General features: G+C 31.2%; 1 protein-coding gene across 1 annotated transcript; it reads right to left on the bottom strand.

Annotated features, from left to right (window-relative positions):
* Positions 1-6403: 6403 nt before the first annotated feature.
* On the bottom strand, positions 6404-10210 carry LOC132630537 (uncharacterized). The gene is made up of 6 exons (XM_060346110.1): positions 10020-10210; positions 9090-9156; positions 8078-8247; positions 7389-7449; positions 7104-7161; positions 6404-6840 (listed from the first exon to the last, which is right to left on the bottom strand). Exons 1-5 carry the CDS (start codon positions 10137-10139, stop codon positions 7145-7147), a joined length of 435 nt encoding a protein of 144 aa, XP_060202093.1. The 5' UTR covers positions 10140-10210; the 3' UTR covers positions 6404-6840; positions 7104-7144.
* Between the last annotated feature and the right edge of the window lie 13598 nt (positions 10211-23808).

The raw sequence follows: 23808 nt of genomic DNA, 5'->3' as shown, positions 1-23808 counted from the left end.
TATCAATACATCAACACACACACACGGCCACTTTCAAACAAATGCACCCACTTTGCAAACTTCCATATTTTCATAAACTCTACTCATTTCTACATACTACAACATAAACCAAACTTCATAACATAAGAAAATTAATTGATTCTTACCTTTTCTTCAAGTCCTTCACTTGCCACCAAAACTACTTTCTCGCCAAAATAATTATATCATCTTGAAGAGCACCTTGAGATTAGTAGAAATACAAGAAGATTTTGATTTTTGGATCAAAGATTGATGAACTAAAAATTTTCCAATTTTTTTTTCTTTTGGCCGAAACCTTGGCCCTTTATTTGCTCTCAACTCTTTTTTTTTTTTTCTTGAAGTTTCTTGAAGGAAAATGACATATGATCCCTCTATTTATTTTGTCACATGAAATAATTAAATGGGCTTGGGCCATACTCCTTATGGCCGGCCACCCCCTCCAATTATTGGGCCTTTGCTTTCTTATTACTTTTGAGCCCACTTGATTATAAAGCTTGTTTTGTGATTCCCGAAACTAATTCCCAAAATTCTAATTTTTGCCCTTGGCCTTCTCTCGTATTTCCACACCAATGTTATCATAGCCGGCACATTCATACTAAGTAAGGTCCAAATATAGCCTCATTCATTACAAACCAAGTTATCTCGAATTTTTCCGAATAGGCAAAAATGCCGGATATAACATTATCGCTCGAGCAAATCTCTTGCACGTTGATATCACCAGTCTTCTGGAGCTCGTGTGTGAAGAACAACTTTAGTGAAACATGCCTTGTGTTTTTATCAATCCTCTCTTTAGTTGGGCTATGTATGCTGCTGCATCTTCAGTCTTTGAATAGAGTTGTATTGTTAAAATCACTCCAAGTGCATTCCTGACTTGCTTTATAAACAGATGTTATCTTTATATGATTTGACTGTCATGTAGAACAACATCGTATGACTACAATCCCTCATAGTCATAGCAAAATATATAAATGCATCAATTGCATAAAGATATGGCACTTCAGGACAAAAAAAATTTGCAAGTTTCTCATTTCAATTTCTTTCAGCAGATAATCTATTTCTTTTGAAAACTCTTCAAGAGTTTCAATAATATTCAAGTAATCAACTTGCACCAACAATATGACAGATTTTGATTTTCACAAAGTCATAAGGATAAATAGAGTCATTTGTGCCCTTAGTCAGTAAATATTCATTAAGGTGATAAAATCGCGTTCACCTTGCTTCACTTAATTCATATAAGAATTATGAACAAATTTCTACAACTTGTATATGCTTCAAGCATTTAAAATTCTCCAGGAATTTTCATATAATTTTGTCAAGTAATTCATATAGGCTGTGACAACATCTATTTCTATTTAAATATGTGACATCTTCTGGTGTCTGGACAGCAGGTCCAATAAGCTTTACGCTTACCAAGATGTTTCATTTCACTTGATAATAATTTCTACGTTAGCATGCTTTAATAGACGTAGAATTTAGATCCTCATGGTCTTTTACAATATTGCGCTATATTGTACGAAAGATATCGTCGACGATATATATTATTTGTATCGGTTCGCAATGTGATATAACTTATTGAGATCTCATCACTTTCATTATTTTTAGGTACCTAAACCTCCCATGAGGTTTCATGAAGTGTTATGTCGTAGGCTTTTCAAGAGCACATTGCCTCCTCATAATGATCATTGATCATTTGTTCCTCTTTCTTTTCAATGATTATTGCGTTTGGAACCGATTAGTCTACCACGCTTCATGCATACTGTAGACTCTGTCCTTCAGGGACATGAATTTAATAAAAGCATTTTGCAGCTGAAATTAGAAATTAGTTTTGGGTCAGCAAATGCTTCTAGCATTTGAGTTGAATTATCTTTCGAAGGAGGATCATACTAATGATAATTCATAACATATTCCTCAGCTTTATTCTCTCTCCCTTATGTTAGAAAAACTAACATATATCCCATCTTCTTTGGGGGAATCCATCTTTGTGCATCATGGTAGATTAATTAATCATATACCACACATAAAAAAAACTGTTAGATGGAAATATCTGGTTCCTAACCCTGAACCAATTGTGAGGGGAGAATTTATCATAATTTATTGGTCTGAAGCATACAAGTGATGTTGTATACAATATATCATATCTCAGACCAGCACATGAAGCTTTGTTCTCATAAGCAATGGTTTAGCTATTTAGTGGAGGCATTTAACGCCAAACCAGCTTGGATATAAACTAGCATTATCAAGATGGATTATTTTGATTACATAATCTGAAAATTGTGCTCTTAACTCGATTATTTTGAGCAAATAATTTTGTAAATGTCAAACTGCAGGTTGATTATAAACGCACATGTGACCGTCTTTTCGATGCATCTATTTAAGATATTACATAATAGGTGAACGGGCCCATATTCACCTTTTATATTTTTTCAGAATTTGGGGAATTTAATCCCAACATTAGCCAGTATAATCAACTTATCATGAGAACAAACAATAAAAATAATTCCTTGAAGAATCTTCTAGTTCTTCAATATATGTCAAATACTCAATTTGCACATCATATTTGAATCGGGATAGCCAAACCGCTCATGCCGACTAATAAAACTATTTATAATAGTAAACTTCAAGTTTACCATGTCATGTGCTATTTGTTTTAGTAAACTTCTGGTTTACTATGACATGATTTTTTTTTTGTACCAATAAACTTCTGGTTTACCGTGACATGTAATTTCATCATGCTTATATTTGTAGTACAATTTGGAGAATAAGGCGTGTAACCTTTCACATAGATATTTCTTACCAACCATGACTTTGAAGATACTTGATCCTCCTATCATTTATAACTTCAATATGATAGCCATTTATTTGAGTAAACTTCGGGTTTACTACAACTTGTGTTTCGATCATAACAACTTCGTATATTACAATCTAGAACGAATTACATAATAGTATGTAAGCTCTTCGGGAGCGTTTAATTTATTCTCCATAATCACATATTGTTCGAACACTACTGGTGTCCTGGTTCTTGTAGACAAATAATTAGGCTCTTCTGATCCTTGATCATTAATTTTATACTACCAAATATTGCTTAGATAATTCTGGTATCTGGAAAGCAAATTTAGACACTACTAGTGTCATGAAATAAAACAATAACCAAATGAACATTTAAAACAATTCTGAATACATAAATAACGAAAAGTAAATATTAAGTTTTGAACTTCAGTATTTTAAACTTCTCCATCAGGGAGGCTAATTAACATCTGAATATTTTTTTCTTTTATATCAAGACGACAACTATATAGCTATAATTTTTCTTTAGGGAAAAATATATGAATTGTAACTTCCTTCGAAAAAATTAATAACAAACAATAGAAAGCATTCAACAAGATCTGTCTTCTTTCTCGTCCACATACGGATCATTGGAGCTGGTTTATACTAACCCACTGATCACTTCAAGTAACCAAAATAGACAATTTGGTACTATAAAAAGAGAAGTAATTCGCAAAGCTAACAACAAACCACCACAACAAGTCTTAACTATCATGAATTATCTTGTATTATTTCACAAATTCAGAATCTTACTACTTCAAGGTATAGCTCAAAGTTTACTATTCGGGAAATAGAGTTCAAATTTCTAGTCTTCCAGGGTAGAGTTCAAAGTTGGCTACTTCGGGAGCATATTTCTGAGCTTGCTACTTCAGGAGCAGATCTCCAAGTTTACTACTTTGGGAGTATATCATAGCATTTTTGAGATTTTTTTTTTTCCAATTATTCTACCTCCTCTGGAGGTGACTCATGATAACTTCACAACCAATCGCACATCTGTATTTATAATCTTTACGAAATATTATCATATTCACTTCAGGGAATAGATCTATATTTGTAACATTTATCAAAAGTTCTTATTCTTCAAGAATGGAACACAATCATCTAAACATGCCTTAAGCATATCAAAGTATGATAGCTTAGAACCTCTTTTAAGATATTGCTACTTCAGGAGCAAATCAATGCGCACAAAATATAGAGAATTTTTGTCTAACATGTCTTTCAGAGTAATCATAATAAACATGAGAAAATATTATCCCTTCTATTGATTAACAAAGACATGAAATATTATTATCCCTTCTATTGATTAACAAAGACATGAAACATACTTACACTTCTGGTGATTGTACATATATTATGAACTTTGTTGGAGTTCAAAAACGGTTATTATTAATGTTATCCACTCCGTAATTTAGCATTGAGATAGTCATAATAAAATAAGCATCAAAATAGCTACTGCTTGCATATAATGCGTATAGTAACTTACCAAGTGTTGATAAGCATATTAAATCAAGAGTAAGAAAACGGGCTCAAATTACATTACCTGTATACTCCATCACCATCATAACATAACTTATAATTAGTAGCCACATACCTCATGAATGACTAAAAACGTACCAAATCACATACAGTGAACCGTTCTTGATTTCCAGCCATGGATGGTACCGTCAGGCTTCCGAAGATGTTAGTATTAATGTGGAATAAACTCCAATAAAAAAACAGAAACTCGTACTAATAACGTGTTATAAAATAATAAAGCAAGCAAGAACAATATTGTAGACAAAGAGAGAAGAGAGAAATTCTTTTATTTCTCTTGTTAGGGATTCCATACAATGAAGAGAACATCTCTATTTATAGGAGAAAGTTAACTTGGTGCCAAAGTCACTAACCCTAAAGTTTCTCCTAAAGATAGACATCCATAATTAAATAATATTTATAACACTAGGTTTGTTTATCCCAAAAAAGGTACAATTAAATTTGATAGTGGTTTAAAGGATACGTAAATTGATTTGTTATAAGTAAGTAGAAAATAATACTCCCTCCGTCCCAAAAAGATTGTCCTCCTTTTCTTTTTAGTCTGTCCTAAAAAAATTGTTCCCTTTCTATATTTAGAAACAATTTAACTTTATGAGATGATTTACAGCCACACAAATATCTAAGGTTTGTTTTGGACCACACATTTCAAAAGTCTTCTTTTATTTCTTAAATTTTGTATCAAGTCAAAAGAGGACAATCTTTTTGGGACGGAGGGAGTAGCAATTAGTAATGAAATCAAGTGAATATAAAGCAAGAAAATAATAAATAAGCCCGGGCCATACGAGCTTGGAGGAAATCCTTCGATGAATGTCCCTCCGGTTAAACACTTAGCCTTGTCAAACTTTTATGGATTCGGAACAAAAAGAATGACAAAATAACAATTTTGTTAATAATCAGAATGAAATTGTTTAACTGTGTGAAAGATGTATATTTCTTGGTGCCTATTACATTGAGCTTATGCTCCCTTTATAGTTGATAATCGCAAGCTTTGAGCTGTAAATCGAGCCCAATAATGAGTAATAATAACCAATAAATGCTACTTTTAATGTGGAAGTGTAACGTTTAGCTCCGAATCCGGACAGGTTACGTAACGTTTGTTGTTCATAAATGACCCATATCAATTGCTTCGTAACATTTGACCCGGGTTTGTACGAAATCATTCCTTCCGGATTAAATCAAACATCACACCATTGTTGGACTCCCCCGTCTGCCACATGTGCTTCTCTCTTTATGCCACGTGTAACATTATATTTCCGATGAATACAAGGTTCTAATTGTATAATTTGAACATATTAAATAAATTTCTTAAGAAAAATATTGAATTCGAATAAAAATTATTGAATTCGACCGAACTCGTACCTTAGTCCCTCGCTCCGAGCGTGCAAGTCTTTTTCATTGCCACCATAAAAGTTGTTATGAGATGGTCAATATTCTTCATCTTTAATTAGAAATCTAGATTTCAAGCCCCATAATGCAGTCTTTTATAGTAAGGAACAAATCTTTTCTTTTATCACCACCAATTTATGATGGATCTATTTCATAACCAGAAATTTTAGGTTCGAGTTCTAAGCATGAAATGGTCTTTGGTAAGAAATGAGTCTTTTTCATTACCATCACTAATAAGTACTCCTTCATTCTTAATTACAGGTCACGGATTCGAGCCCTAAAAATGATGAAAAGCTTATTTTGGCCAAAAAAAGGCTATACCCTTAAGTCGGACTTTTCAGCGCTAACACGAATTACCACATAAGCAGATATCGGATGATGAAAAAAAAAGTCCTTTTTATTGCCCTTGCAGAAACCTTATCATAACACATGTAATCACCAGAGGTGACAAGTTGGAGAGACAATTGTTGTCCTCCTTTGGAGTCAAACGTGGCTTCAACTCATAAGTCATAGGATCTTATATGGTTTTCTGAGTAGACAGCTCTCAGACAGATTCTTGGACTTGTTACAAACATAACTCTTGTTCTCATGGGCACATTCACTGGATTTGATTTAACACTTAAAAAGGAATGGACACAAACAATTCCACAAACCACAAGATACTTCTTGTGTTGTCTCAATCTCTTTGGATTCGACTCCAGTAGAATAATATATACATCAATAAAACCATAAAGTACACTTAGACAGGATATTAGGAACTTTAGAAAGTATAAAATCACATTTTCTTCAACAAAAAAGAAAAGGATTTGAAGTCCAAAAAGAAGTCTTCAAAGCACAAAAGTTGTAAGCTATAGTTCCTAAACAGAACGTCTTTACATTATAAAAATAAGTGCATAAGGTCTATAGTCCTTTACAAGGAAGGAAAGAGAGAAACACTATTAACTACAATTACATATACTAATAATTATAATAATCTGTAACGTCCAACCAACTAGTGGTCTATATATTTAGCTAATTACTAGTAATCGTCCTCCTTTAATATTGAGGTAGGTAACTGCTTCTCTATATATATTTAAGTTCCTGCCACAAGAAAAAGAAGATAAATTAGAAAAAATTAGACAAACAAATACAAAATGAAAACAAAATGAAGTTCTGTTAGTATGTTTCTCCCAGCATAATAAAAAATTCTGTATGGAATTTATGATAAGATTAAAACCAACAAGCAAATGCCTATAGGAATTTGAAACTTGGAATTTGTGGTAGCATAGATAAGGAAAAAAAAGTAAAAGGACCAAAGGAACTCTTATCAAGAATAAGAGAATATAACCAAGTCCTTTGTATACCTTGAGTATATGTAACATCCATGTCATTTGGTGGTGAGCTCTTAGTAGTAAAGAGACCCTGCAAAATGAAAAAACATGTCCTGTTTATAAGAATGAGATTTCATCATACTCATATAAGAACATTCGGCATACGTCACGAGTTCGAACTCTATCATAGACAAAAGTTATATTTAAGTGGATAATGGCAGAGAGATGCACCTATTATCTACTGAGTTTCAAACCGTGCGCCAGCTGGCCCTCGGGAATTTCTTGGTTATCAAAAAAAAAAAAACCAAAGCTACATACCTTGCCACCAGTTCCCTCGAGACGCGCTTCCAGAATCATCTTCTCCATTATCTTTGTTGAACTGCACGCAAACGAAATTGAAGAAGAAAAAAATAGAAACATCAGAATAAGCAATAGCCTTTAAAACAAATATTGCTGTCCAGATGATGATTCTACCCTTGCCTAATTGACTCTACCTTTTCTCTTTTTTCATAGATGACTGTAATTAAAATAAGCTTAACAATTAATTTTTAAAGTGCCCTCATATTTGTAGGGAGTAAAAACAGATCATCTATTTCCTCAATGACAGCTTCAGCACCTAAAATCGAGGCTTCCTCCACGTTCTTGAATATTAATCCTATCGATATCACTCTTTTGATTTGAACGTGTTTGCGTATATACATGAAATTAAATATAGTGAATATATAGTAAATGTACAATGTACATAATCAAACATAACCACTATGAACCCATTGATTCTAATTCCGAATTCGCCTCTAAGATACTTCTATCATGTGATATAACACAATACAGACACTTATTGTTCTAAAACTAAATCATCTTGCAAGGATCAAAAGATGATTTAAAAAGGAACCTTCTGCCCTTTTTAGTGTTCAGATTAGGAGCATTAGTAAACACAGCAGCATTGCTCCAATAGATCAAATTATGGCGCCATTGTTTTCTTTGACTACATGTGAATATGTACTCACAGTTGTGTATGTAGAGTTCTGGTTATTTTGGGGAAATGAATAGACATCTTGACCCCCGTAGTATATCGATGAGCTAAGATGGCACGGCTGTACTTTCTCATTCTGATAAAACGAACTCGGCTGCTTGTTTTGTGCAGCCTGGCTAGCAGCTTCATTGCTAGGAGTACTTCCTGCGAAAAGAGTTTGAAACTTATGAATCTGGATGCAATTTCAGAGAGAAAAATATAAAAGCCCTTAAATAAACTAAGAATTGATATTTAGGAAATCGTTGTATCCTTCCAGACAGTAATGGAACTTTGCCAAACAATTTCAGGGAATTCAATTAGGAATAACAATTGAACTCTCTCAGTTCTCTTATGAAGTAAACATTATACAAATCAAATATAAAAGAACTAGCACGGATTTTATGGAAAGCGCCACCTTTTGAGGGAAATTTAGCTTTGAAAACAAAGCTAGCAAAATAAGAGACCTTTGAAGGACGGTAAATACTTATCCGCGCCCACTTTTACATCAAACCAACAAATGCGAGACATGTGTCATTCATGTACGCATTTATTACTTAATCATGGTTGTTATATGTATTCTCACTTTAATTTGTATCTGCTAAGGTTAAATTTTCCACTATAGGTGTGGATAAGTATTTACCGATGAAATAACTCATTCTTATGTATCTTTGTCCACTTGAAGAGAAAAAGAATTTAGTGTTTAGTAAAATTGTCACAATAATCCCACTCTTCCTGCTATGTCAGTTTATTTAACTCGTAGATATGGTAATATTTTCACTGGGTGGCAGGGCGAAAAACCAAACTTAAGCTTAAACAACTCATCAGCTACAGAGCGCTTATAATCTCACAAACCCTGGATACGACATGTAAAAATAAGCTATATGCGCGTATACACGTTCATGGTATCACATAAATCAGATGTACATAACAGGATCTTGAACGTGATAATCTTAGAGAAAAGTAAGAAGAATATTAAGCCTTAACCCCAAAGCTATAACATCACTAACCTTTAGCATTTCTTGCATGAATCAAAGAATCTTGCTTCGGTTGCTCGGAATTCACTGACCCATGCCCCTTAACAAGAAAGGAATTAAGGTATATGAGAACATAGCCAAATATGAGATCCAAAATACTTGGAAAGAACATTCCCATCCAAATTCTAGCATCTCCTTTAAGTTTGGCATTATCTTTGTCAAAAGGCATCAGTAAATTAAAGTACACCAACAGAATATAGCAACTTCTGCTTTTTCATATTCTATTCTTGTCTAAAATATTCTGTCTGACATAGAAAAAATTTCTCAAATTGAGTAAGCTCTTCATTTCCCTTTACAACTTTAGCCAATTAGGTCACTTTAACATAAAAATCCAAAATTCTTCAAGGGAATCAGGGCTACAATATCCAAAAAGCACCACTCTTTTCTTTTCTTCCTTTTATCTTTTCTTTTCAATTTTCACCTAATCTAAGTTATCAAATAGCAACATATCAAGAAAAATACAAACTTGGAAACAGATAAACAAAGAATAGGGTCGCAACACAATAATAAATACAAGAAAAAAAATCTTTTTTTCTTCTTAAACAACAAACAAATGTTAATCATTTACATATATACCAAATCTGTGGATAACAAAAACAGAGCAAAATAAAAAAAAAATGCATAAAACCCCAAAACACAAAATACAATCATTCCTTACAAATGAACAAAATGAACAAAACCCCAGAACATGAAATGCAATCATTCATTACAAAATTCATTGAAAACCCAAAATTTGTCAAGAAAAAAAAAATCAAACCTTGCATAAAAAGAAAAACAGAGCAAAATGAAAAAAATGAACAAAACCCGACAATATAAAATACAATCATTCATTACAAAATTTATCATAAACCCAAATTTGGTCAAGAAAAAATTCATCATATAACCAAAAAAAAAAAAACATACCTGAGAAGGAGGAGGGAAAATAGAACCAAAAATTCCAGAAGATGAAGAATTAGAAGTTTCCTTAGAACCAAAAAGATCAGAAGTAAATGAAGAACTTGTTGGTTTTTTTGTTCCTTCCATTATTTTTATTTTTTTTCCTTCAAGAAAATTATTTGTTGAAATTTGACGAGATACAACCAAGTTTATATAGGAAAACCACCGTCAAAAAAAGGATCAAGATAAAACGTAAAGGCCCACAGCTTTTTATTTCTACTATCCCAGAAAACAGAGCGAAAAGGAAAGAATAAAGTTGGAAAAATACAAAAAGAAAGACACGTGAAAAGATGGTCGACGCAATTTTAATTAATTGTATGTGAAGATAAAAAAAACACCCAGAAAATTGCCTTAGCCTTTTTATAACTGTCGCCATCGAACTTTTTTTTTATTTTTTTTTTATACACAATTCTCTGTTCTAATTTAAGTATCTTTTTTTAACTATGTACAAGATTTAAGAATTAAAGAAAGATTTTTAAATTTTATAGTTTTAACATAGACATGTGAATATTGTACTAAAATGGCTTTAAAATCATATGGTTATGATGCTTTATTGTCAACTTACTGCATATAGAAACATGGGTATATCTAGCATGGTAATCTGAAGTTTAATTGAACCCTCAACTTTTAACGTAGAGCGTAAATTTATGTGTAAAAATTATTAAAATTGTAATAAATAGTAGATATGAGCCATAACTTAAAAAATATAATGGGTTTAATACTTAAAATCTAAATCTCGAACCGTTAGAATTTAAATTCTGAATTCACCTCTGTATAAAAAGAAATACAGACAAAAAAGAAAAGTAAGACATTTAGAATGAAATGAGGTATGGGTAAATACTTACCTACACTGGGTAATTACACCAAACTACTTAATTTACTGTAATTAAGTAATTTTAAGTAGTAGATATATCCATTTACTAATCATGATTAAATAATTTTATTTATATATTCATACACATAGCATGTGTCAATTAATTTGGCGTAAATATTCAATACAGCTAAAGTTTTTGTTTTCCGAGGGAGTAGTATGTGAGAAAAAAGAAAAAAAAAAGATTGAAGATTTGTTTATTTTTATTTTTGTTGACCGACGAGTTTGCAGTTGTTCAGTTTCGGTTACACGGCGTTATTTTTTCTGAAATTCATACCTGTCGGAAAATCAAACAGATTAGTGATACGTGGATTAATGGATCTGCTTAATGGGACCTACTATTTTTTATCGCCACGAATAACCTACTCCACAGTAACAAACACCCCCCAAACCCCTCGCCTCCCCACCCCCCTCCCCTTTTAATTAGTTAAGAAAAAAAATTGCTCTCACATCCAAGGTTATGTCTTACCGTTGGGATGTCCAGAGTCAATAAGTTTCTTTATCTGTCTTTTAAATGGTTAATTATCGTGATTTATAATATTTTTTATGTAATTTCTAAATAGGCTTAATGCATACATAGCCTCCTAAATTTGATTCTTTTTTTATTTTGACATCTCAACTAAGTATTGTTCTTATGAACTCCTGAACTTGGCCTCAAATGTGTCTATCAAATATAATCTAACTTATATAACATATATATGGTGAGGCTCATTTTTTTAGCCTAGCGTATGAATGTCAATCGCATCCTACGTGGAAAATCCAACCAAATAAAATACCCTACCGATGTAGGATGTGTATAATTAAAATGAATGGGGTGTTTTAATTGGTTGAATATTTCACGTAGGATGCGATTGACATTCACGCGCTAGGTTAAAAAAAATTGAAACTCACCAGATATGTTATGTAAGTCGAATTGTGTTTGATATATACACTTGAGGCCAAGTTCATGGGTTCAATAGGAACAACACTTAGTTAAGGTGTCAAAATGGAAAAAAGAGACAAGTTTAGGGAGTCACATATGCATTAAGCCTTCTAAAAATATAAATCTTATTTCAAACAACTTAAAACTTTTATGTCCGAATTCACGGTCAAAGCTTATATGTTTGAATCTATAATTTTCAATTGTGTCACATAAATTGGGACAGAGAAAATAAATATTCTCTGCTCGTACATACCATTCATGCCCAATGCAATTAAGTCGTTTGAACTTCGGATTTTAAATTAAAAACGTGTATAACATGTCAAAAATTACTTCATGAATCTTATGATTTATCTGTCAAGTTATTTTTACTCGGAAGTATCGTTAGGGATGAAATGGAAATGTTAGAATTAGAAACTTATCAAATATAGAAAAATACATTTTTTTAGAACAAACTAAAAAGAATAGTTAGACACATAAATTGAAGGGCAGAAAGTATTATTCGATGCTCACAACAGATTAATCTGATAGTTCAGATATCCTATTAAGTTTCGAAGTTATTTTTCTCCTTTGAATTGACGATATGGTAGTAATTTTGAATAGGGCCATTTTCTTATTAGTTTGTTAAAAAAAAATCAAACTTTTAATTTCTCATTTTATTCTTAATGACATGTTTTAATAGCTAGAGAAATATCATGACATATTTAAATTGTAACACCACAAATCTCAAAGAATTATACTCTTTGTGTACCCGATCAAACACGGCTACCCAAATTAAAGAGGGAGTAATAAACTACTTAACAAATGGTCACCTGATTGTATGAGTCCCTTGCATGAAATAATGTTGTCGCGAAAATTGAAAATGCTCTGAAAACCACTTGAGAAGAGAGATAATTGTCGTACCCAAAGTTGAGGGGGGACGTGATTCATATTTGACACTAACTGTTTGTCCAACGAACTCTGGGCTGACTAACATGATATATAATATCACTGAACAGTTCGATTTAATTAAGAAGGTCAACTCAATTAACAATATTAAAATAATCGAGTTTGAAACTGGAAGTTAATGAAAATTCATGAATATCCTTCAAGACCAATCATGAATTTCTAAGCATACTAAAATTACACTACCCTCGAGGCATTTCCCAGTATTTTAAGTCTCACATGATAAAGATTGGGCTCCCACCGAAGTAACTGACGGAAGTGAGCTGAGTTGGAGTATGACCTATCCAGTCATGCTTAAAATGTAATCTCGCAATATCTGCATCCAAGAAAAACGAAAGTGGACTCTCATGGGCCAAGTATCTCCAATAGAATACCTAGTAATATAAGTCTCATAGACTACCTTCTCAGAGGGAGAGTTTCAGATAAACGTATAAAATAGCAAGAACAAGAAAATTAACATACGCTAAAAACTGACATCTACAAATAAGAAGAATTGACAACTGGAGACTGTATGTTGACAATATTACTAGACTGTGAGCTGAACTATAAACTGAGTAATTTGCTTGCACATGAATGCAGATAGAATTTTAAAAGCAAATGATTTTCTTATGAAAAAGATTCTCATGATGTGAACTCTATGTGTACGAAATCTGAAAACACGCATGGAGGGTGTCGGCATATCCCCCTACAATCATGCAATTTGGCATCTAAGAGCGTGAGGTACATCTAACTTGTAACACCCCGTACCTTCGAGCTAAGGTTTGACCCGTGTATGGGGATATAATGGAATCAAGATGGGAAGTGTACGAAGTGTTTTGAAACCTATAAAAAGGTACAAGAAGAGTCTTCGGACAAATTAAGTTGGAAGCTACTCTACATATCATATTTTCAAGTGAGTTTGCACAAGACCTCACTGAAAGCGATTATAACCCCCTTATTAGTTGCGAATTTGGGAAACCTTTCTTGATAAAAGCAATGACCCTTCGAAATATCTTTGGATACATATAAGGATCAAGTCAAACGGATCTCTGTACAAAAAGTTATGTACGTTTTATTAAAGAGCTATCAGCCGTGCTCGTCCGCGGTCTCGCGACGCTAGAAAATTGGCATCCCAAAGCCATGTCACACATGTCCAAGCAGCGAAGTGAGACCCATTGTGAGCGTGAGCGCACGCACAGGCAAGGCAGCCCACGCTGCTGGGCGCACGACGCGTCCTCCATGACGTGCGACCCCTGCAACATTTTTAAGTATGCTTTATTACTAATTTTCATTCTATTCTTCACTTCTTCAAACCGTAGCATGAATTTTCTCTCCTCTCCTCATCCTCCCACATCAAGGTAAGTCTCTCTCATGTATTCCTAAGTAATTCTAACACGTATACATGAATTCTTAACAAGATTCTACGCTACAATCTTATTGTTTTCAAGAAAAACCCTTCTCAAAGGTTCAAGTGAAAGTTTTAGGGTTTCTTCTTCAAAGATTGAATTTTTCTTCGAGTTTTGGAGCGATTAAGGTATGTAGATCTTCTATCTACGTGTGGGAACATTATTGTTCTTTCCCATGCCGCTATTATTTCATATTTCCACGAAAGTCTCATTCTAATGAGTGTTATGCCCTAGTTCATGAAAATACTAAACTACGCTATAACTAGACTATGATCCGTTGTTTGTGTTCTTGATATATCATTTTTAATTTCATGAACCCTGTACGTAATCCATGTATACTCATGCTTCAATTTCCATGAGTTTTTATATATATCTGATGAACTAATATGATTTCATATTTCATGAAAAACTATACTATACATGTCAACAACTATAATACAAGTTATGTTATAAAATCTATTGGCTTCTAATATACCTATGCCCCTATTCATGTTTTGGGAGTATTACAGATTACTGAGAAGTTTAACACCTGAAACTACATATGCCAACGTAAGATAAGGGTCATATCGTCGGATAGGGGTGATTCCTTCATGTTACCAATTACAGGTTATTCTATTGATCTAGTCATGTCATGTTCATGTCTCATACCCTGACAAGATACGAGATGGCTTAGCTGATCAGGTAGAGAACAAATGCCACGTGCTCACGTGGTTGTTACATGTCGGTTGTACTAAGGCTCTCCCACTTAAAATGATTTACTTATGTTATATCATATTCATGTTAGATTATGTTCATGTCTAGTTTCAGCTTACAATTACAATTTTAGTTTTGTATTACTTCATGTACTCATGCTTATTGATTTGGGTTACCCATTCAAGAGCACCCACCTTACTATTCTTTCAGTTAGTTACTTTACATACAATACCATTCCAGAGTACTCACGTCTCTTTTGCCCCGGACCTGCATTTCACGATGCAGTAACTGATTTACAGGATGACAAGACCGCACCTTAGGATTCACACGGATCAGCTATCTGGTGAGCCTCATTCCATTCGGGGTATTGTCCTTATTTTCAGTATTCATTTCATGTTAGGCAGTCAGGTATGCCTGACGCCTTGTCTCGGTAATAGTTTAGTATTCAGAATCATGTCAGAGGTTTCATGGACTAGCCTAGTATGTCATGTTAGATATTTAGTCATGGTTAGCCATGTTGGTTATGTTGTCATGTTTTCAGACTATTTCCACACTTATATCTACATACAGTATTTTAGTATTATTATTACTTGCATGCAGCACTCAGCTCTTACTATTAAATCATGTTCTAAATCACATTTTGTAATAGTACACGTCCCATGTTGATTCAGTAAGTCATGTGGTTGGCTCGGTCACATGTGATCAAGGACCGAGTGTCCTGTTATGCTCAGACCATCGTGAGGGCCGTTACAAAGCTCTTGGCCCTCCTGGCTCTTAGGCAAGGGATCAGTTCGGTCACTTCTTCTCCCGTTTGAGTATGGAGTGATCACACCAGTAGTTGAATATGAATTTAGCATGAATGTGACAATTCAATGCACATGACATGTAATGTTTCATGAGTCGTGCAATTGTGTATGATTTTGAGAGCTGAGACAGTTAAATCATAAGTCATGAAAGACGAATAATAACGCATGTACAACTCGTACATTCTTACATAAGATTGAACTAAGTGAGGTTATGCTGGATTGAGAGCTAAATCACAAGAACAACATTTATATAAGGCACGTTATCGAACATATGGGATACATATATAGCTTTGCTAGAATTCTCTTCTAGTAAGTCAGTCTTATCTTACCTCAAGTAATTTCTTAACTTGACCTCGTTCAAATAATTCTTAGTACCTAACTTCACATTCAATATTTTATAGCAATGAATATATAACACATATTTTTTTGTATTTAATCATGAGTAATTAGTGTATATTAATTCTCATTATAATTTATCACTTTATCGTGATAATATATAAATATAGTTTGATTTTTAAAGGATACATTAATTTTTTTCCCTAGGTGGAGGAGAAGCTAGTTTAAGAGTAAGCTTATCATTTTATCTAATCGGACCAAACACCAATAGGTAGGGTCTTCGTCTTCACCCTCCGCTTTAGCAAAGCTACAAAAAAGGTTGTGTATATGTACAGTGCATGGAAGTTATTCTGACTATAATTAGTTGCCTGTAACCGAGTACTATTATTTGGCTGATGGGACAAAGACGTGATACCTGTATATACTAAAAAGAAAAATGAAAAAAAAAAAAAAAAGCAAATAGGATTTTAATCTGTAGAACATTTAAAAATAAAGACACTTTACTTTCTTTTTTTCTAATTTCACCTGCTCAACTACATTTACGTTTACTTCCTTTCATTTATATTGTGGTTTCCGTATATTCTCCACATAATAATTATGGGTTTAATTTTATTATCCTCTTTCTTGCTTCCTTTTTCCTAATCTCTCAAAACCTAAGCAGCTCAAGTCGGGAGGAATCAAGGGAATTACCCCTGCAGTCTCATTTTATATAGCACATTTTGAATTTTGAGAGTCAAATATCTTAATTTTGAGTGTGAATTCGCACATAGTATATTTAAGTTTCTTAAAAAAATTATATATTTAAAAATTACATAAGAAATACTATAACTCATAATACTTAACAATTAAAAATATTTAAAAAGCATGTAAGAAAAATGTATTAAAAAATATCTTGAAAATAAAAAAATACCACATAAATTGAGATATATTGATAATACCTTTTAAAACCAATTTGTTCTTGTCGGTGAATCAGGTAAACTCCAAAATTCAGGTACAGTTTGAGTTTGACTATCCTGTTTGCGTCTGGTAGGATAAGATTTGCAGCTTTGAGATACGTCCATTCATCTGATTAACTCTAACAGATCAAGATGTAGATCCTTAATAAATCATACTCCCTCTGTTTCAATTTATTTGAATTTAATTTTTTTTAATTCGTGTTAAAATAAATAACTTTTTTTCCTAATTTATAAATAAATTCACTTTTTGAATGATTTACATCTACTCAAATTTTCAAGGCTTATCTTAAACCACAAGTTTCAAAAGTCTTTTCTCTTTTTTAAATATCATGTCCAGTCAAATGAGTTCATATAAATTAAAACGGAACGAGTATAACTTATTAATTGTTCACATGTTTGATATGATCGTTATTTCCAGTACAGCTAATCAACTTGTCCTATTGCAAACATGATAGTATAAAATAATTTGCACATTTAAATTGACAAGTGAAAATCATCGATAGGATTATCTTTTTCTAGATTTCACTATAATAAAATATGCTTTTAGCGATAATTAATTTACGGTAATAATTTAATTACCGCTAATTATATTTTAGAATCAATTATTACCGGCAATATCAAACTTCAGCCCTAACAATAAATGTCGCTAATTTACCGACCTTAGATCTAATGGCATTAACCAATTGCTGGTAAATATTTTTGTGACAATAACTATTACAGCTAAAAGGAAAATATATTGTCACTAAAAGCCTCTTTTGGTATAGTGTTTGGGGTATGTCTTTTTATTTTTTTGCTCGATTTAGTAAAGGGAAAAATGGTAAAAATGTCTCTCTACTTTGGAAAAAGAACTAAAAGTATCCTCCATTACAAATTTGGATAAAAAATATTTGGTTTCCGTCATTGAAGTTTTCAAATATATCCCTTTCTTAAGGAAATCTCCAATATAACCCGATTTTATTTTTAAACCCGCACCATTTAAATTCGATCAAACTAAATAAAAAATGCATGTGGGTTACCTGCTCCTGTGCCTAGTGGCTCCAGATGTAGGACTCGAGAATAAGTTGGTCGCATATGAGTTTTTTACATAGTTGGGTCGGATTTAAATAAAGTGAATTTAAAAATAAAATAGAATTATTTTGGAAATTTTCATTAAGACAGGGGTATATTTAAAAACTTTAAGGATGGAAGGGGTACTTTTAACCCAAATTTATAATGGAGTATAATTTTAGCTCTTTTCTCAAAATAAAGGTGCATTTTTTATCCTTTTCCCCTAGACAAAGAGTTCAACTTACGGCTTCGACCCCAAAAAAATATTTAATTAGTGTATGAAATAGCATTCGTGATTTGTCAACTAATCGACATGAAATAGAGAAATCTGGATGAATACCAAACTTGCAGGTTAACTTCTATAAATGATTCTGTCAGCAACCGACCTGTAATATTGACTGTTGGACGGAGCCATAGTACGAGGTGGAGGTAGTTTATTCGAACCTTTTTGTTTAAAAAAATTACACTATATATTAAAGTTAACTTCTTTATATAAATAATAAATGTTAATTTTATTGATCGTATATTTATTTTTTTATATTTTGAATTATATTAGTAAAAAATTTAATTCCTACACTGATTCAGTGCCGCTTCAAGTAAACCTACAGTATAATTTTAGGTTTAATACTATAGATATATCACTGAATAGTCTAATTGATTTCTGGTCATTCGATTTTGACATCCCATCTCCTACCTCACGAAATCTCATCCATGTTTTTAAGAAATTCATTACTTTAAATATATTATATTTAAATTTTAAATTCGCCTTTAATCACATTTATTTCACAATGTAAAATCTGATCTCTCTCCTTTAAGTAGGACAAGGAGGAGTAAGAAGAAGTATTCTTGATGTGTGCTATCAGCTATGATTACAAATCTTTATGGTGTAGAAGAAAATATTGAATGTGGTGGCAGATATCACTAATGGTAACAGATAAGTGTAGTGGATTATATCATCTATTTATTTTATTTTAACTATATAGAAGCATGGGTTTAGACCCATGCTTCGTCGTCCGTCCCCTATTATTAAAAAAAAATAAAAAATTATGAGCCTCATATTAAACACCAACTAATATTTTAAAAAAAAAGGTAGAACACACCATCTCTAAATTCACGGAAAAAAAAGGTAGACCCCATATTAACAAAATCAAGCAATATAAAAAACAAATGAATCTCATATTAAAAAAATAAATAATGTAAAAAAAAAGTGCATCCCATATTAAAAAATCAAACAATATTCATGTAATTTTCAAAGTATCTCATTAAATCAATAATAATGGATTCATTGCCACATGCGTATCAACCTATTAGTGGGAGCAAATGAAATTATTGTAGAGCAAAAAACATGGATCCCATATTATTGTTTTTCTTCAAAAGGTTAAGTAGTCAAACCATACTATTTTCTTTCTTTTTTTATATTCACCTAAGATGTAATCTAGATATTGAACTGTTGTATTTGTTATTCCGCTATGTTATTTATTTGTTATGTTTACTAAAATAAATATACTTATATTTTAAAATAAGATAGAATTTAATTACTTTTTCATTTTTTTTCCTTACTCTAATAAATGTGAAAAGAGATTAATGTCATAAAAGAAAAAATAATATTAAATGGAGATCAAATAATTAATAAGGTAAATTAGTCAAATTATAATTCTAATTGACGTTTCCTTAAAAAACCATGCAAAAGACAATATGACAAGTAAAATGAGCTAAACCAAAAATATTTACTAAAAATTAAAAAATAGTAGTTATTCATTTAAATAGAAAATCAAATTTCTACTTTGTTTCATTTTAAACATGCAAAATTAATATAATAATTTGAATTAGAATTATCCAAATCAAAATTTGATAAAAAAATAATAGGTATTGTTTAGGCCCAATCTACATACATTAACAATAGAATATTTTACACCTTTAAATTAATCAATTAAAATTCAAAGTATCAACTAATGCTTAAATATTGTAATTGTTTTATCTCAAAAAGATAAAAATAGTTTCCTTTTAAATAAGTTTTCTCTTTTAAAAAACATTAATAAATTTTTGACAACTTTGTATTCGTAGCAAACACTAATATAATAAAGTTTTGGATACGGAGCACAAACTACAATGTTATATTAATCGTGTTTTGAACATAATATATATATATATATATATATATATATATATATATATATATATATATATATATATATATATATATATATATATATATATATATATATATATATATATATATTACTTTACTACTATATAGAAGAGCCGGTTTATAAGCAAGATCGTCATCCGTCCTTTGGTCCCACTTTTTTATTTAAGGGCAAAAAAAATCCTTTGTGGTCCCACCCACTTTTTTATTTAAGGGCAAAAAAATGACATTTTATAATTTATATTACTAACTCTTCTAAAAAGTAGATAGAAATACTTTATTATATTTCTATTTTTTACTATATAGAAGCATCGGTTTACCCATGCTTCGTCGTCAGTCACTCTTAAAAATATAAAAAAATAAGGTGGACCCCATACTAAAAACGCCGAGCAATATTAAAAAAAAAAGGAAAAAAAAGTGGACCCCACCCTCTCCAAACTCATGAAAAAAAAAGTGGATCCCATATTAAAAAAACAAGCAATGTCTAAAAAAAAAAAAAAAAAACGTGCACCCCATATATTAAACAATCAAACAATATTTATGTAATTCCCAAAATATCCCCATCAAGTTAATAATAGTGGATTCATTACCACATGCGTATCAACCCATTAGTGAGAGCAAATGAAATTATTGCACAGCAAAAAACATGGACCCCATATTATTGTTTTTCTTCAAAAGGTTAATAGCCTGTTTGGCCAAGCTTATTTTCCCCCCAAAAGTACTTATTTTTTCAATGAGTGCTTATTTGAAAAAAAGTGAGGTGTTTGGCCAAGCTTTTGGGAGAAAATAAGTGCTTCTAAGGAGTAGCAGAAGCAGTTTTTCAAAAGCTAAAAAAAACTTTTTTTGCCCAAAAGCACTTTTTTTAAAGTACTTTTGAGAAAAATACAAATAGAAACACTTTTTAAAAGCTTAGTCAAACACTAATTGTTGTTCAAAAGTGTTTTTTTTTAATTAATTGATCAAATACAAATTACTTTTCGCCAAAAGTGTTTTTTCAAAAAGTGCTTTTAGAAGCTTAGCCAAACAGGCTATAAGTAGGCAAATACATACAATTTCCTTTCCTTTCTTATATTAGTCTGAGATCTAATCTAGATATTTAATTATTGTATTTGTTATTCTGCCATGTCATTTATTTGTTATGTTTACTAAAATAAATATACTTAAAATATTTATATTTTAAAATAAGATAGAATTTAATTACTTTTTCATTTTTACTTTTTCATTTTTATTCTTACTCTAATAAATGTGAAAAGAAATTAATATCAAATGGAGATCAAATAATGAATAAGGTAAATTAGTCAAATTATAATTCTAATTCACGTTTTTTTTTAAAAAACCATGCAAAAGACAACATGACAAGTACAATGAGCTAAACCGAGAATATTTACCAAAAATTTAAAAATAGTATTTCGTCGTTTAAATAGAAAATCAATTTCTACTTTGTTTCGTTTTAAACATGTAAAATTAATTTAATAATTTGAATTTGAATTATCTAAATCAAAATTTGATAAAAAATAATAAGTATTTTACACTTTTAAATTAATCGAATTAAAATTGAAAGTATCAATTGATACTTAAATATTGCTATTGTTTTATCTCAAAAAGAGGAAAATAGTTTTTTTTTAAACAAGTCTTCTCTTTTAAAAAGTATTAAGAATTTTTTGTCGACTTTGTATTCATAGCAAACACGAATATAATAAAGTTTTAGATACGGAGCACAAATTACAATGTTATATTAATCGTGTTTTGAACATAGTATATATATATGTGTGTATATATATATATATGTGTGTGTGTATATATATATATATATATATATATATATATATATATATATATATATTATCACTATTCAAATACAACTACATACACATAGATACACTATAACCTAAAGTATTGAGCCTGTGCGCAACACGGACATAAGACATCTAGTATTATTATAAGGACATATCGACTTGACCTTTTTCTCGTCAACCTTTCACATGTATATCTAATCTTATCTTTAACAGTGGATAGTGCAAAGGTCACTTCAAAATCTATATAACGTAGGCATCGTATGAAGTTAGAACTTATTGATATACAAAGGAAAGCAATTCATCTACGTATACTTTCTTAAAATAATAATGGTATATTAGTTTGTGCATTTAACTATTTTACCAAATACGTACTAGTATATCTCATTAATTAAGACAGGCATTGTATAATTTATTCTTCCCACCGTGAGAGAAATATCATTCGATATTTTGAGTCTGTTAAAATTGAACTCTGATTTCTTATATTCTCATTTCTGTCTCTATCATGCGTGTCCCTCGCCCTTCGCACCCACAAATAAAGACTCACTAGAGCGATTGATATGCGGTTAAACTTCTCTATAATAGCGGCGTTTATTCAAAAATTTCATGATTGTTGTAGTGAGGTGCTATTATGTATGTATATTGACATTTGATGTTTAGATTTCATTTAGCTGTTATAAACAACGTAAGCAAACAATTGTTTTTTTTGTACTTTTTACAAACAAAAACAATATACTTGTTACTTTTGAAATCTCAATTAATTTCATATCTTATTATTAAAATTTTGAAAAGGCTAATAAATTACTAAAAAATTCATAACTAGTTGTACCATACTGATAAAGAATTAAAATCTAAGTAACATATGCACTTAAAATTAATTAAGAATTTAAATATTTCAAGTTTGACGTAAAAATTCTATAATTGGAGATTGTTTCGTAAATTCTAATCACAACACTTGAATTGACGAAGAATTCTGTCCAAACTTTTAGCAAAAGGAAATTCAAAATACCTTCCGCTTGAATATTGTCTAAGAGCGTAACAATTGACTGTTCTATCTCATCTCAAGTAGTAGTAGGTTGAGGCTCTATCTCACTCCCAATAGTTGAATATAGCTGTTATAGAGAGGTAATTTTACAAAGAGTGTACCGTCATAATGAATGTCAATGTTATATAGGTAAAATGCTATTATAGAAAAGTAAAATATAACATAAAAAATCGAATCCGAAAAAAATCAAGTCATTATAGTGATATATGTTGTTATAATAAATGACAATTATAAAAAATGTTTGATTGGATATGATGCTAAAGTGAAATCGAGATATGAAGAGTCTTTTTATTTTGTTATCTTGGAGAGACAAAAACACTCACATGAATAACGCGAATTTGCATCTTCTTTCGATTCTTGTTTGGTTCTGAGAGCCTCCTCTCCCTATTGCTTACTCGTCTTTTGGACCACTACTTTATTGACTATTAAATTACAGCAGTATTAAATATGACGATTCAATGGATGCTAAGGTAGTTAATTAGCCGACGTAATATTACGAAATGGACCTTATCCAAATTCAGTTTATAACGAAATTCCTTAGTCTTAAGTTTTTTTCCTTTTCTTTTTCCCAGAACTTAATTACTCCTTCCGGATAAAAAAAAGTGTTCATTTACTCATTTGCACACCGCTTAAAAAAATACTAATTCCTAGAAAATAATAGGTAATTTGACTAAACTGACCTTAATTAAATAGATATTATGATTTGATCACATAACACTTAATAAAGACAAATCTGAAAAAATAAATTTAATTCTTTCTTGATAAATGGACACTCTTTTTTACTTAAGAAAAAAAGACTAAATAGACAATCTTT

The sequence above is a fragment of the Lycium barbarum genome, chromosome 3 (genome assembly GCF_019175385.1).
Source record: "Lycium barbarum isolate Lr01 chromosome 3, ASM1917538v2, whole genome shotgun sequence".
In the NCBI taxonomy this organism is placed as follows: Eukaryota; Viridiplantae; Streptophyta; class Magnoliopsida; order Solanales; family Solanaceae; genus Lycium; species Lycium barbarum.
The sequence above is the reverse complement of the archived record's forward strand: the minus strand, read 5'-3'. Positions and strand labels throughout refer to the sequence as shown.